This window comes from Juglans microcarpa x Juglans regia, chromosome 5D (genome assembly GCF_004785595.1).
Source record: "Juglans microcarpa x Juglans regia isolate MS1-56 chromosome 5D, Jm3101_v1.0, whole genome shotgun sequence".
Taxonomy (NCBI): Eukaryota; Viridiplantae; Streptophyta; class Magnoliopsida; order Fagales; family Juglandaceae; genus Juglans; species Juglans microcarpa x Juglans regia.
In genome coordinates this window covers 31,523,338-31,535,549 of record NC_054602.1, presented here as the reverse complement: position 1 = coordinate 31,535,549, position 12,212 = coordinate 31,523,338, and the positions used below count along the sequence as shown (strand labels likewise).

The following is a 12,212-nucleotide window of genomic DNA, read 5'->3' as shown; positions in this document are numbered from 1 at the left end:
ATTTATCTTCCTATTAAATTGTTAATGTTTCAGGTTTTATGATTTCACGACTCATATTAGGCAATACTAAATTCTAATTAAGTCTTTCCACCCTTGGTCACCCACCCCAAATGTCAAATAGCTCACTTAGTAGTTACTAGTTAGTTCAGTTGTATTTAGTGATTTAGTTATTTGTAATGTTGAAACAATGTCTCTTTTATGTTTGTAATTTTGTAATTATTTTCTCTTAATTTGTATTATTATAATTGGTTAGTTATTATTATTACTTTATTAGGTAGGAGTAGTACTTCATAGTTCATTTTCTATTAATTTGTATATTATTTTTATTATTGTAAATTTATTTTTGTTTGTTATTTATTTATTTATTTATTGTTACTTTCTGGGTTGTTTTGGGCCTAGAAACAACTTTTGGGCCGATGACCCTTTTGTGTCTGTGTGTGTGTGGGGAGGGGGGGGTCTGCCCCGCACTCCGGTACCTGGACGGGGTACCCCGCCCTCGCACACCAGGGGAGGGACTACCCCGCAGGTAGCACCCCTAGTTGACCATTATAGAGAAAACAATTCCTTTCAGAAGGAACTGACAAAAATTGGATCTTTGTTTGAGACAATGCTCTTCGGCAGGCCATGTAACTTCAAGACTGAGTTTAGAAATGCTTTTGCAACATCAGATATTGTAAAGGGATGAGCTAAGGGTATAAAATGTCCCTATTTTGTAAACATGTCCACCACTACAAAAATAGTACTATAACCTTGAGATATGGGCAGACCCTCTATGAAATTCATAGAGATGTCCACCCAAGCTTGCTGGGGAATGGGGAGAGGTTGGAAGAGTCCAGCAAGGGGTATGGTTTCATGCTTCATAGTCTTGCACACCTCACATTCCTTCACCATGTTTTTAATATCTCCTTCATCCCAACCCAATAAAATCATATTTGGCCCTTTGATAGGATTTTAGATACTCTGAATGTCCTACTAGAGAATCAACATGTATATAGTGTAGAATTCTCCTCTTAAATGAAGAATCCGAGTTTCAACAATCCTCCCTTTTTTAAGCAACAGTCCCCTGCTAGAGTTGATATCCAGCTTCATAGCATAGTCCTTGAAATAGCCTTGAAACTATAGTCAGCAATTCAATTGAATGACCATAACTGCCCTTTAGCTCCTCAAACCACTCAGGATTAGGAAAAGAAATCATAGACAATGAACCATCAGATTTGTCCCCCATTTCATGTTTTCTTGAAAGGGCATCTGTCACTGCATTCTCTTTCCCCTTTTTATATTGAATTACAAAATCATAATCCCGTAATTTTGTTATCCATTTCTGCTGTACAACAATGCCAACCCTTTGTGTAGCAAAAATTTTAGGGCTTGTTGATCTGTTTTAATAATAAATAACTGTCTTAAAAGGTAAGGATGCTATTTTTGGATAGCCCCCACTAAAGCCAACAACTCATTCTTGTAGGTAGATAGTAACAATGCCCTTCCTTTCAATAACTTGCCCATATATGCTATACGTTGGCCCGATTGCATTAAAATTGTCCCTACCCCTCTTCCACTTGCATCACACTCTATTGTGAATGACTGTGAAAAATCTGGTAATTTTAGGACAGGGGATTGTGTCACTGCCCTTTTTAATTCTTCACAAGCATTTGTAGCCCTTCATTCCATTCAAATGCATTTTTCTTCAATAAATCTGTTAGGGGTGCTTCAATTTGCCTATAATTTCAAATAAACTTCCTATAATACCCAATTATGCCCAAGAACCCTCTAAATGCTTTGGTATTCATAGGAATTGGACACTCAAGCATAGATTGGATCTTGGTTGGGTCGGCCTTAACCCCATCAGCAGTGATGATATGACCCAAATGGTCAATCTCCTCCATACCAAATTTGTATTTATTGACCTTAGCACACAGTTTATGTTGCTGCAAAATGCCAGCACCTTTCTCAAATGTGATTCCAACAGTATCTTACTGTAGACTAAGATATCATCAAAAAAGACGAGTACAAACTTTCTTAGAAAATGTCTAAAGACCTTATTCATCAACCCTTGGAATATTAAAGGGGCATTAGTAAGACTGAAGGGCATGACAAGGAATTCATAATGCCCTTTGTGCGTTCAAAACGCTGTTTTTTCCACATCATCAGTTACCACCCTTATTTGGTTGCAACTGGACCTTAAGTCCAACTTAGAAAATATTTTAGACCCATATAGTTCATCCAATAGCTCATCTATGACGGGTATGGAGAATTTGTTTTTGACAGTTTTCCATATTTTAATGCTTGATAGTCCACACATAACCTCCAACTCTCGTCCACCTTCCTCACTAATTAAATTGGGGATGAAAATGGGCTTGAACTAGGCCTAATCACACCATATTGCATTGACTTAGAAACTATCTTTTCAATCTATGTTTTCTAATAGTAAGGATAACGATAGGGCCTAGTAGAGATTGGTTGGGTTCCCTCCTTGAGTACTATCTTATGGTCATGAGAGTGTGGTGGAGGTAGATTGTGAGGTAAGATAGTATTTGAAGAGATGAGAATGAAGTGTAAAAGGTTGTGAATAAGAACTACTTGAAATATTCAATTGGGAGCTAACATTATCAACTTGAAGATTAGTAGGTGAAGAATTGGAACCAAATTGGGAATTCAAGAATGATAAGATCTATTGGCATTGTTGTTGTAGTAAAGGCAACTGAGTCAATATATCCCAAGGAGAATCAATAGGAGATGTCAAAGTAGAGACTTGATTGGTAGTAGATGATTTGCCTATAGTCTTGAAGTCGAATGGATAACCATAGAGCTTATAATACGTGTCAATAGTTTCACTAGTAAGTCCACAATGAGAGCAAACGAGCTTCTTGCACAAAGGAGGTTTATTGTAAAGAGATCTTGAATTTATGTTTTCTTGTTAAGAAAAGTAGCCGTTTCAATGGCAAGAGAATTAGCATGGGCAGGTTCAAGTTGTTATTCTTCTTTCTGGACTAAAGAAAGAACTTTCATCGTAGGGGGTAAAAGATCTAGGAGTAAAATATGCTCACGAGCACGAGAAACTTCATTAGAATCTGACATTCCTGGTACTCGAGTAGAACTCGAACGGCACCACAAGAACAAGTAAGAACTGGACTACAGTTAGGCAATTCATCCCAAATAGCTTTTAACTTAATATAGTAAAGATTGACTTAAAGATCATTATAAGATAAAGAAGAAAATTATTTTTCTAATTGATAAATCTTTGGGTCATTACCTTGTGAGAAACGATCTCGAAACTCTTGCCACATTTCCTTAGCCTTGTATATTATGCTTGAAGCAATGTCTTTATAGATAATTAATAATCCACGAAAGAATTAAAGTATTACAACATAACCAAGCAATGTAAGAAGGATCTGTATCCATCAGTTGTGGAATCGTACTATCGACAACTCCAATTTTATTCTTAATAATGAGTGCTATCTCCATAGATCAGCTCCAGGTTGTGTGGTAATTATCTACTTATAAGGAATGAAAGCACCAAATTAGATTATCAACAATCAACTGCACATGATTTCAGTAAACATATCCCCCCTAAACTACAACATGTTAACTGATATGCTATTCTTGAAAAGTCTAGGCTGTTAGCTGTATAGTTAATGTATATTCTCCTTTATTGTAGCATTCTTTCAATTCTTTCCATTTGTATAGTTTCCTTAGTTGAAACAACTTGTAATGATTCTATATATGTAAATGATAAGCACCCACTCTATCTCAACTCGTGCGATAGTATTTTCTCAAAACATCTTCATATAGAAATGGTATAGTTTCCATTTCTTCGTGTAGTTCTCACACTTGTCACTATTAAACATTAGGAACTTCATCAATTAGATGCCAATAGTGCTTTCCTACATGGCTTTCTCAATACTCTTGTTTATATACACCAACCACCAGGCTATCTAGATCAAGATCATCCTCTGTATATGTGCAAATTAAATCGTGCCTTGTATGGCCTCAAACAGGCTCCTCGAGCCTGGTTTGACAGGCAAAATGATTTCCTTCTACAACTTGGTTTTTGCTCAAGCTCAACAAATTCAAGCTTATTTATCTCTCACTCAAAACATGGGGTACTAATTCTTCTACTCTATGTAGATGATATGGTGGTGACTGGTGACAATCTACAAAGAAATAAGTGGCTGATTTCCCAGCTCAGTACTCAATTCTCTATCAAAGATCTTGGTTTTCTTCATCATTTTCTGGGAATTGAAGTTCATAAACTTGGTCTAGATCTATTTTTATTTCATCACATGTATATTGTAGACTTACTGACTTGAGCAAATATGCATGAGTGCAAGCCTTTGTCTACTCCTATGCCCTCAAAAGGCCAACAACATTCTGCTTCTGATACACTATTTCCTGATGTCACGACTTACAGAAGTCTTGTTGGTGGTTTGCAGTACTAACCTTTACAAGACCAGATATCTCCTTCAGTGTCAACTATGTTTGCCAGTTCATGTAAGCATCAACAGTGGCTCATTTTTAGCTCGTTAAGAGAATCTTAAGATATTTGCAAGGCACTGCTACTCTTAGTCTCTTGGCCTACGTATTATATCTAATAGCACACTTGATCTATATGGTTTTTCTAATGCTGATTGAGCTGGCTGCCCCACTACAAGAAGATCTACTTCAAGTTATTGCACATTTCTTGGAAGTAATTGCATCTCTTGGAGTGCAAAGAAAGTAGCCTACAGTGGCTAGATCCAGTGCAGAAGTTGAGTATAGGACTATGGCCTCTACTGCAGCTGAGTTAACATAGCTATCAATCCTTCTAAGAGATCTTGGAGTACCATTAATAGAAGCCCCATCTCTGCATTGTGATAATATGAGTGCATTGTATATGACTGTTAATCCTGTTCTACATGCTCGAACTAAGCATATAGAACTTGATTACCATTACGTAAAAGGAAGAGTGGCACTCGGTTTCTTGGAGACTAAATATGTTACATCTCTTGATCAGCTTGCAGATATATTTACTAAGCCATTACTCAAAACTCCATTCAAGGTGCTGAGAAACAAACTTGGCCTCTGTTACCTACCACGACCACGTTTGAAGGGGAATATAAGGAATGAAAACACCAAATCAGATGACCAACAATCAACTGCACATTTGTATAGTTTCCTTAGTTGAAACAACTTGTAATGATTCCATATATGTGAATGATAAGCACCTTCTCTATCTCAAGTTGTGAGATAGTATTTTCTCAAAACATCTTCACTGCTAAGAGATGAGTAACAAGAATGTTACCTGGAGCACCACCATTCTGCAAGAGATAAGGGTTAATATATGGTACGTAGAATCATCAAGACCAGAAGAAGACGCCATTGAAGACCTTCGAGAATCTGCCAAAAAACTTCTGATACCATATTACAAATTGAAGTGGGAAGATTTTGTAAATGAAACTTTCTTTTTCTGTATTGGTAACAAATAGTTCCAGACAATTACAAAGACTGCTTTTTATACATCAAGAAGGCTAACTAAAGGTTAAATAACCTATCCTGCTCATAGTTGAGTTCGTATGATGACGTGTGCAAAGTATGCAAAGTAGGCATAAAGGAATTACAATCTTAATATGCAGAGTACGTAAAATGTGCATAGTATAGCATTTTCAGAACATAAAGTTTACATTATTAAGTAGTAACGTTTGGTATAACTTTTAGATGTACAAATTTCGAGCAAACACTTTATAAAAAGATAGAGTCATTAAAATAAAGTTATGTTTTTATATTGAGAAATGATATTTGTAATTATGTATTGCGTAAATGTTGTGCACTTTTTATGAAAAAAATAACTATAAAGTTCACATGAAAAAAATAATTTTTTAATAATAAATTTCACTTATCTTCAAAAGGACTACACAGCATTTGTACAATCTATAACTGTATCTAACATTACTCGTCACTGAATAAAGTTATATCTAATACATTTTTATTTTTCGGGAGGACGTTTTATATTTTGGCCTCGAGAAATAATTATTATGTTAAGTTTAGAGCACTCTCAATGGATCCTTTAAAATACATTGGATCATGTAAAACTCCAAATATGTAAATTTTTGTCTAAAAACTAGATCCAATGGATCATGTAAAACTCCTATATTTTACATCCATCTACAATAAATTCGCTACATGTAGTGGGTATTATTCATCCTGTAAATATTTTTTTTATTATTTATATTTTATTTACTCACTTATTTCCTTTTACTTTAATTTTCACCAACTAGAAAAATTCCTTTTACTTTTCACCATTTAAAACAACTCTATTTCAATTTCTTCCAAAAAAACATATTGGAAATATTCTTGATCTAATGTTTTCATATTTTGATTTTATTTTTAATTTTTATTTAGATTATATATATTTTTATTTTGTGTGTACAAGACTAAATTATATTACATTGTATATAAAAATATATTGCAAATATAACAAAACATATGGATTTTGAAAATTTATTGGTAGTTAGAGGAACTATTTAAAAAGAATAAAAAAAATTATTTAAATGATATGAAGAAAAAAAAATATAAGTTGATGTATGATATATTGTAAAAGTCAGTATACAAAATAAATAAATAAATGATTTTTTGGTGATACATTTTAAAGGATAGGATAAAGAAAAAATATATAATTTGATGTATGATATATTTTAAAGGTAAGTATGTAAAATAAAATAAAATAAAAAGTAAAAAAAAAAAAAAAAGAGTTTTGATTATACATTTTAAAGGATAGGATAAAATGAATACTCTAGAGATTTGGATAGTGAGTTGAGATGAAAAGATATGAGATGAGAGTTGAAAATTAAATAAAATATTCTTAAAATATATTTTTATTTTAAAATTTAAAAAAGTTGAGTTGTTTATTTTATTTGAATGTTTAGAAAAGTTATAATGATTAAATGAAATGAGTTGAGATAACTAAGACCTTGTTTGGATTGAGAAGTGATTTCAACTCATCTCATCTCATAATTATAACTTTCTTAAATTTCTACACAAAATAGAATAAATAATTTAACTTTTTTAATTCTCAAAACAAAAATAATATTATAAAATAATATTCTAATAATATTTTATTTAACTCATCTAAAACTATCTTATCTCATTTCTCAATTCAAACAGGCCTAAATTAGGGACGACCCGAGCAACAACTTCACGGGGGCAGTCGGGCCGTCCCCCTACTGCCCCACCCCTGTGGGGCTGGACGGATTAACCCATTCATCGCTGCGGGGTGCTGGGGGACCCTGCCCGCATCTGGGGCTTCAAGTGGAGGCAGGGGCGGGATGGGGTGGAACCGTACCCCGCTCCGCCCGTATATATATGTATATATATATATATATATATATATATTAATTATATATGTTATATATAATACATATTATATAAAAAGAAATATCCAAGCACATAATTGGGTATTTTTTTATTACCTTTGCCAATAATTACGTTTTGATTATGGATTAATACCTAGTCGAAGAGTCCCCCAACCCCTGTTTCTCTTCTTCCTCACGATTCCTCTTCTTCTCTCTCTCTGCGATTCTCGGTTCTCTCCAATTCATCGTTTGCCTCACCAATCACCATCGTCATCTCGAGTAGCCGTCGTAGATTTCCATCGCCATCTCAACCTCAGCGTTAGATAAATGTAAGTATGACTCAATGGCTCACTCCCAAATCTCTTCGTGAATCGCTCCATATTTTTTATTTATTTTTATTATTTATGGATGGAGATTGGAAGATGAGATTAAAAGAGAATGAGATTGTAAATTGTAGAGGATTTGATTGTGCATATAGTTTTATAAATTGCTTGATTGTGTTCAATGTATTGTGATATTGTGAATGACTAAATTGCTATAGAGATTAGAGAGGCGGGAGGCGGATGGTTGGAGATTCACTCCCGCACTCCCGTCAAAGAACGGAGTACCCTACTCCCGCATGGACCAAGTCGGAGCCTTCGAGAAAAATCGCAACCCCTTACTCATGCGGGACGAGGAGTGAGATAGCGATGGCTCGTCCGGTAGGGGCGGGTAGCAACCCTTTTTCTAAATCCTAAATGAGATATTTTGCAATCCAAAACAGCGAAAACACGAGGGAGAAATGGACCCCGCATAACAACGGGACCTGGCGCCAAATTGGCGAGGGATGGCTAAATCTGAGTCAGCACCAACTCACGAGCCCTTCATAGGCGTGTAGAGCACGCGTCAGCCCATTATAGTTTGAGCCGTAAACTGAAACATATACAAAGGCGATCACGATTTCCACGCGCTTTAGAGCCGCTTATAGTTTCGATACCAAAGCAACAGGGAACCAGGAAAGAGACGAAGACGGAAAGTTTAGCTCCTATACCTCCTTTCTTGTGCTCAGGCTTTCCTCCCCTCAAACTTAGGACTCTCCTCCCTCTGGGTTTCAGTGACTACTCATTGATTCGCCCTCCTTTTCTGGGTCGAGATGAACGAAGCTACGGAGAACCCAGCTGAGATTTACAGGTCACATTTCTAGTTTCTTAATTGTTTTTCTCTTTCATTTATAGGTTTTTTTAATCATTAAAGCTCTTTTTTTTTTTTTTTTTTAAAGCTAGTTCTTTTTTTCCTTTTTTTTTTTTTTGACTTAGTGAAGCTTTCTGATTCGATTAAAGTTTGTTTAGATGTCTATATATTGTTGAAAATCAGCCTAAAAGTCGCTAAATTTGGAGTGTGTATACAGTTTTTTTGGTTGCTTTGTCCGTGGTCAGCAGTGAAGTTAGTTTTCAAGCCGAAAAGGTTATCGTAATGGATTAGTTTTCAACCCGAAAAGGTTATCTTATTGGATGTTCGATGTTCTATTTAAAAGCTTTGGCTATTGAATAAGGTGTTAGAGGACAATTTGCAGCATAACCCTGTGTGTTGCTAAGCCAAGGTTCCTCATATAAACCTACCATTTAATTCTTTTCGTTAGCTTTCTTGCTTTGGTTTCTGAAGATAGTGAACATGAGAAGGAAAGACCCTTTATTCTTTGCTGTACAAAGGACTGTTACACAATCAGTTAGGCGATAACGTAGCATGGATCTACTACTCCTGACACTTAGTTAGCAAAAAGAGTTTGAGCTTGATTACTTTTCTTCTTTGGGGTGTTTCAGCAGGGACCAATTAGCTGTTCTTTTTATACCGACTTACTGTTTACTGGCTAGTACGTTTGGATGTTGAGATGAGTTGAGTTGCGTTGAGTTGTAAATAGTAGTATTTTGTGGATCCCATTGAGACGAGTTTAACTTTTTTAGGTTGAGATCTGTTTAACTTTTTAGGTTGAAATATTTGAAGTGGGTTGAGATGAGCTTAACTTTTTTATGGGAAGTTGACCAAGTAGTGGGTCCCATCAATGGGTTTGAGATGAGTTGAGTTTGGTTCAACAACCAAACACAACCTAGTGTTGTCTGGTTTCTTTTTAAGAAAATTGTGTCCAAGAGAACACATTTGAATGGAAATTTGCAAGGCTTTGTGGGAATGCCCTGGGTTTTTAGCATTCATTTCTCGTAGACAGAAAAAACGCAATTTAGTGAGGCCCTGTAAATGGAAGGAGCATTTTCTTGGGAAAATTTAAGGTCAAGATTTCAGGGGTTTTACCATGTTTATTCTAACTGCCTCAACCCCGCCACATTTGGTCCTAACCAGCAGCACAAAACCGATTGTTTTGAAGCATGACTCAATCTTATTTAGGCCAATAAAAAAGAAGCATGATCAGATGCTTGGGAATTATTACCACTTTGAAGGCTGCTAGTAGAAGGAACAGTTTAATTGCTTGTATGCCATATGGTTGTCGGATAGCTTACATAGTTTGTGATCTAAAGCAGGTTCTGATTTGATTAGTAGGTGTTCACCTTTTTGTCAGAGTATAACTGTAAGCTGTCAAGAAGAATTTCGTTGATAAATCATGTTATTATAAACAAGATATGTGTTAGTAGGCTAATGACGGCAGGGGGAGGAATATTTAGGTTTCGGTATTAAGATGACCTCAAACAGGGGATTTTCTGTTGTTCCGTTCAACAGTGTCATATCCTGTTGCCGTGTTTTAAGGACCTATATATGGTTGACCATGTGCCATACTCACCACTAACACACATCAACCAAAGGAAACAAAGATAGTGTTTTTGATTTTGTATTTCAGGTCCAAATGCTGTTGTGTTCATATCTGCTGTATTCTAGCTATTATCTTCTTGGTGCCTATAACTGAAGGCTCTTGGCTGTAAGGATTATCTCATTCATTTTTTCTCCATGTTATTTGGTTTTTATGTAGTGATTGTTTCCGCTGGATTTTTCAACAAATGTTGTTTTGTGTAGTTCTAAACCAAATTTGAGGTTAAACTTGGCAATCAGAAAAGTTGAGCTTCATGTTTCTCCCTTTATTTTGAGCTAGCAAAGACAAAAGGCGGTCATGTTATGCACATTCCTTTTAAATTTTTGACTAAATTATTGCGACATGCAGCATTCCTCTCAGGCCTTTCTTGTTTCCTATAAATATTTCCTTGTTACACTTCAGCTTCCATCTCAAAAAGAGGCTGAAGGACAACATTGTTAACTTGAACAAGAAAAGAAAATTACAGCCAGAGCAATTGGATTTGCCTAAACCAAAGCATAAATTCTGTGCTCGGAGCTTTGCTTGTGAACCAGTCTCTATGTTCGAAACAAATCCTGGAGTGGAGAGCATATTTACAAACATAAAAACTGAAAAAACAGAGGGAGCAGCCATGGATGATGAGTCAGAACCTGAATCAGCAAAAGATAGCAGCAGTTTTGGTGGAGATTCCGACCCTGCCATGTCTCCGTATGCAACAGAGAACCTGTTCGAGGGGCCTTCCCCTTCATCTGGTAATTTTGACAGTGGCGACTTAAAGGATACTGACCACTCTTCTGGTTTCAGAAAAGACAACCTAGCATTTCTGATTGGAGAGCGTTCTACCCTTCATGATGGATCACGAGCATTTCAGAACCTTGATGAGAACCTCCTAGAATTCAGTAATGAAGTAGATTACTCTTGCTCGGAATATGGAAATGACAGCTTTGAACAACTTACAGATAAGGATATTGAAGATGTTCTCTATTCCAATGGGGTTAACCCATACAAGTATGTTCTTTCATCAGGAAGATGGACTGTAAACCAAGGTAATTAAGGATTAGATGGGAGGTGGATGTGTGAGAATAGGAATTTAAGATAAATGATCATACCTGCGAATGTGCATATGCATGGGGTCTCAGACCATCCCATCTTCTTCTGTAAATCAATTTTGCCATAATCTATACCTAGTTGGATGGCTTGTTATTTTATCATTTACTGGATGGAGAAATAATTTTAATGTTTTGTATGCAGAGGCTCCATCAGGAACTAGGAAACCAACCATTGATCAAGAATTCGAGCAGTACTTTTCCAAGCTTATGCTGTAGTATTAATGACTCAAATATGAGTAGCTAACATATATATTTCCAGGTTTTTGTGTCGAATGCGAGTGTGTTGATATATTATGAAGATCTAAAACTTGTTACTTCTGATAATCCCGTCCCAACGATCCTCTGCAACAAAGAATGTGAGCCTACTCTGGTCAGCTTTTCCCCTTCTCCTGGTAATCCTTGAACTATATCATGATTCTTTATATTACGTACATTAGAAGTAGATATTATCCTCTTTGTTTCCCCCCTTTTTTGGGGGTGGATGGTGTATTTTGTATGGGTGAAGAGTGCTGGGCTTCTTTGTTGGAGTCTGTTTGTGGCAGCCCGGTTGATGACCCGACCGACAAGGATCCGTTGTTTTTTTTTTCTTTGTTTTGGTAAATTTTCAATTAGACTTGGGCCAAAAAATTCTTTTGCCTGTTTTGGCTCTTGATCTAACACAACCTACTGACTAGGATTTAGCATATATTATATTATTCTCTTATAGGGCTGCCATACGGTATTTGCTCATCATTTGAAATAAAATTCTCTTCAGTTCCATGAATGTAGGCATGTTGTTGAACTACAAGTTTTGTGTTGTGAATGATTGATTCGAGTTTTTGTTTACTTTTTCTTCTTATCATTGCTAACAAAAAGAATCTTTTAAGCCTCATTTAGATATTGAGATGAGATGAGAAATATGTGAATAGTAGTAAAATAATTTGAATTAAAATATTTTTATGCGGTTTTGGCAAAGTAGAGAAAAAAATTTGAATAAAAATATTATAAAGTTAAAATATTATTAGA

General features: G+C 35.6%; 1 protein-coding gene and 1 long non-coding RNA gene across 3 annotated transcripts; both read left to right on the top strand.

Annotated features, from left to right (window-relative positions):
• The first annotated feature begins 8,288 nt into the window (after positions 1-8,288).
• On the top strand, positions 8,289-11,656 carry LOC121266581 (protein FAR-RED-ELONGATED HYPOCOTYL 1-LIKE). 2 transcript variants are annotated; one of them, XM_041170452.1, is made up of 3 exons: positions 8,289-8,495; positions 10,522-11,144; positions 11,350-11,656. In XM_041170452.1, exons 1-3 carry the CDS (start codon positions 8,458-8,460, stop codon positions 11,421-11,423), a joined length of 735 nt encoding a protein of 244 aa, XP_041026386.1. In that variant the 5' UTR covers positions 8,289-8,457; the 3' UTR covers positions 11,424-11,656. The 2 variants fall into 2 exon arrangements, with proteins under 2 accessions (XP_041026386.1, XP_041026385.1); XM_041170451.1 differs by having other exon boundaries at positions 8,301-8,495; positions 10,468-11,144.
• Positions 8,502-9,341, top strand: LOC121266583. The gene is made up of 2 exons (XR_005940834.1): positions 8,502-8,768; positions 8,803-9,341. It is a non-coding gene; the product is annotated as an uncharacterized LOC121266583 (long non-coding RNA).
• Positions 11,657-12,212: the final 556 nt, after the last annotated feature.

What these genes read in the sequence shown, in the direction of transcription:
- LOC121266581 (XM_041170451.1), top strand. Translation starts at nt 8,458, where the DNA reads ATGAACGAAGCTACGGAGAACCCAGCTGAGATTTACAG. An exon ending in AACCCAGCTGAGATTTACAG is followed by an intron (nt 8,496 to 10,467) that starts GTCACATTTCTA and finishes TGCGACATGCAG; the next exon opens with CATTCCTCTCAGGCCTTTCT. An exon ending in AAGATGGACTGTAAACCAAG is followed by an intron (nt 11,145 to 11,349) that starts GTAATTAAGGAT and finishes TTTTGTATGCAG; the next exon opens with AGGCTCCATCAGGAACTAGG.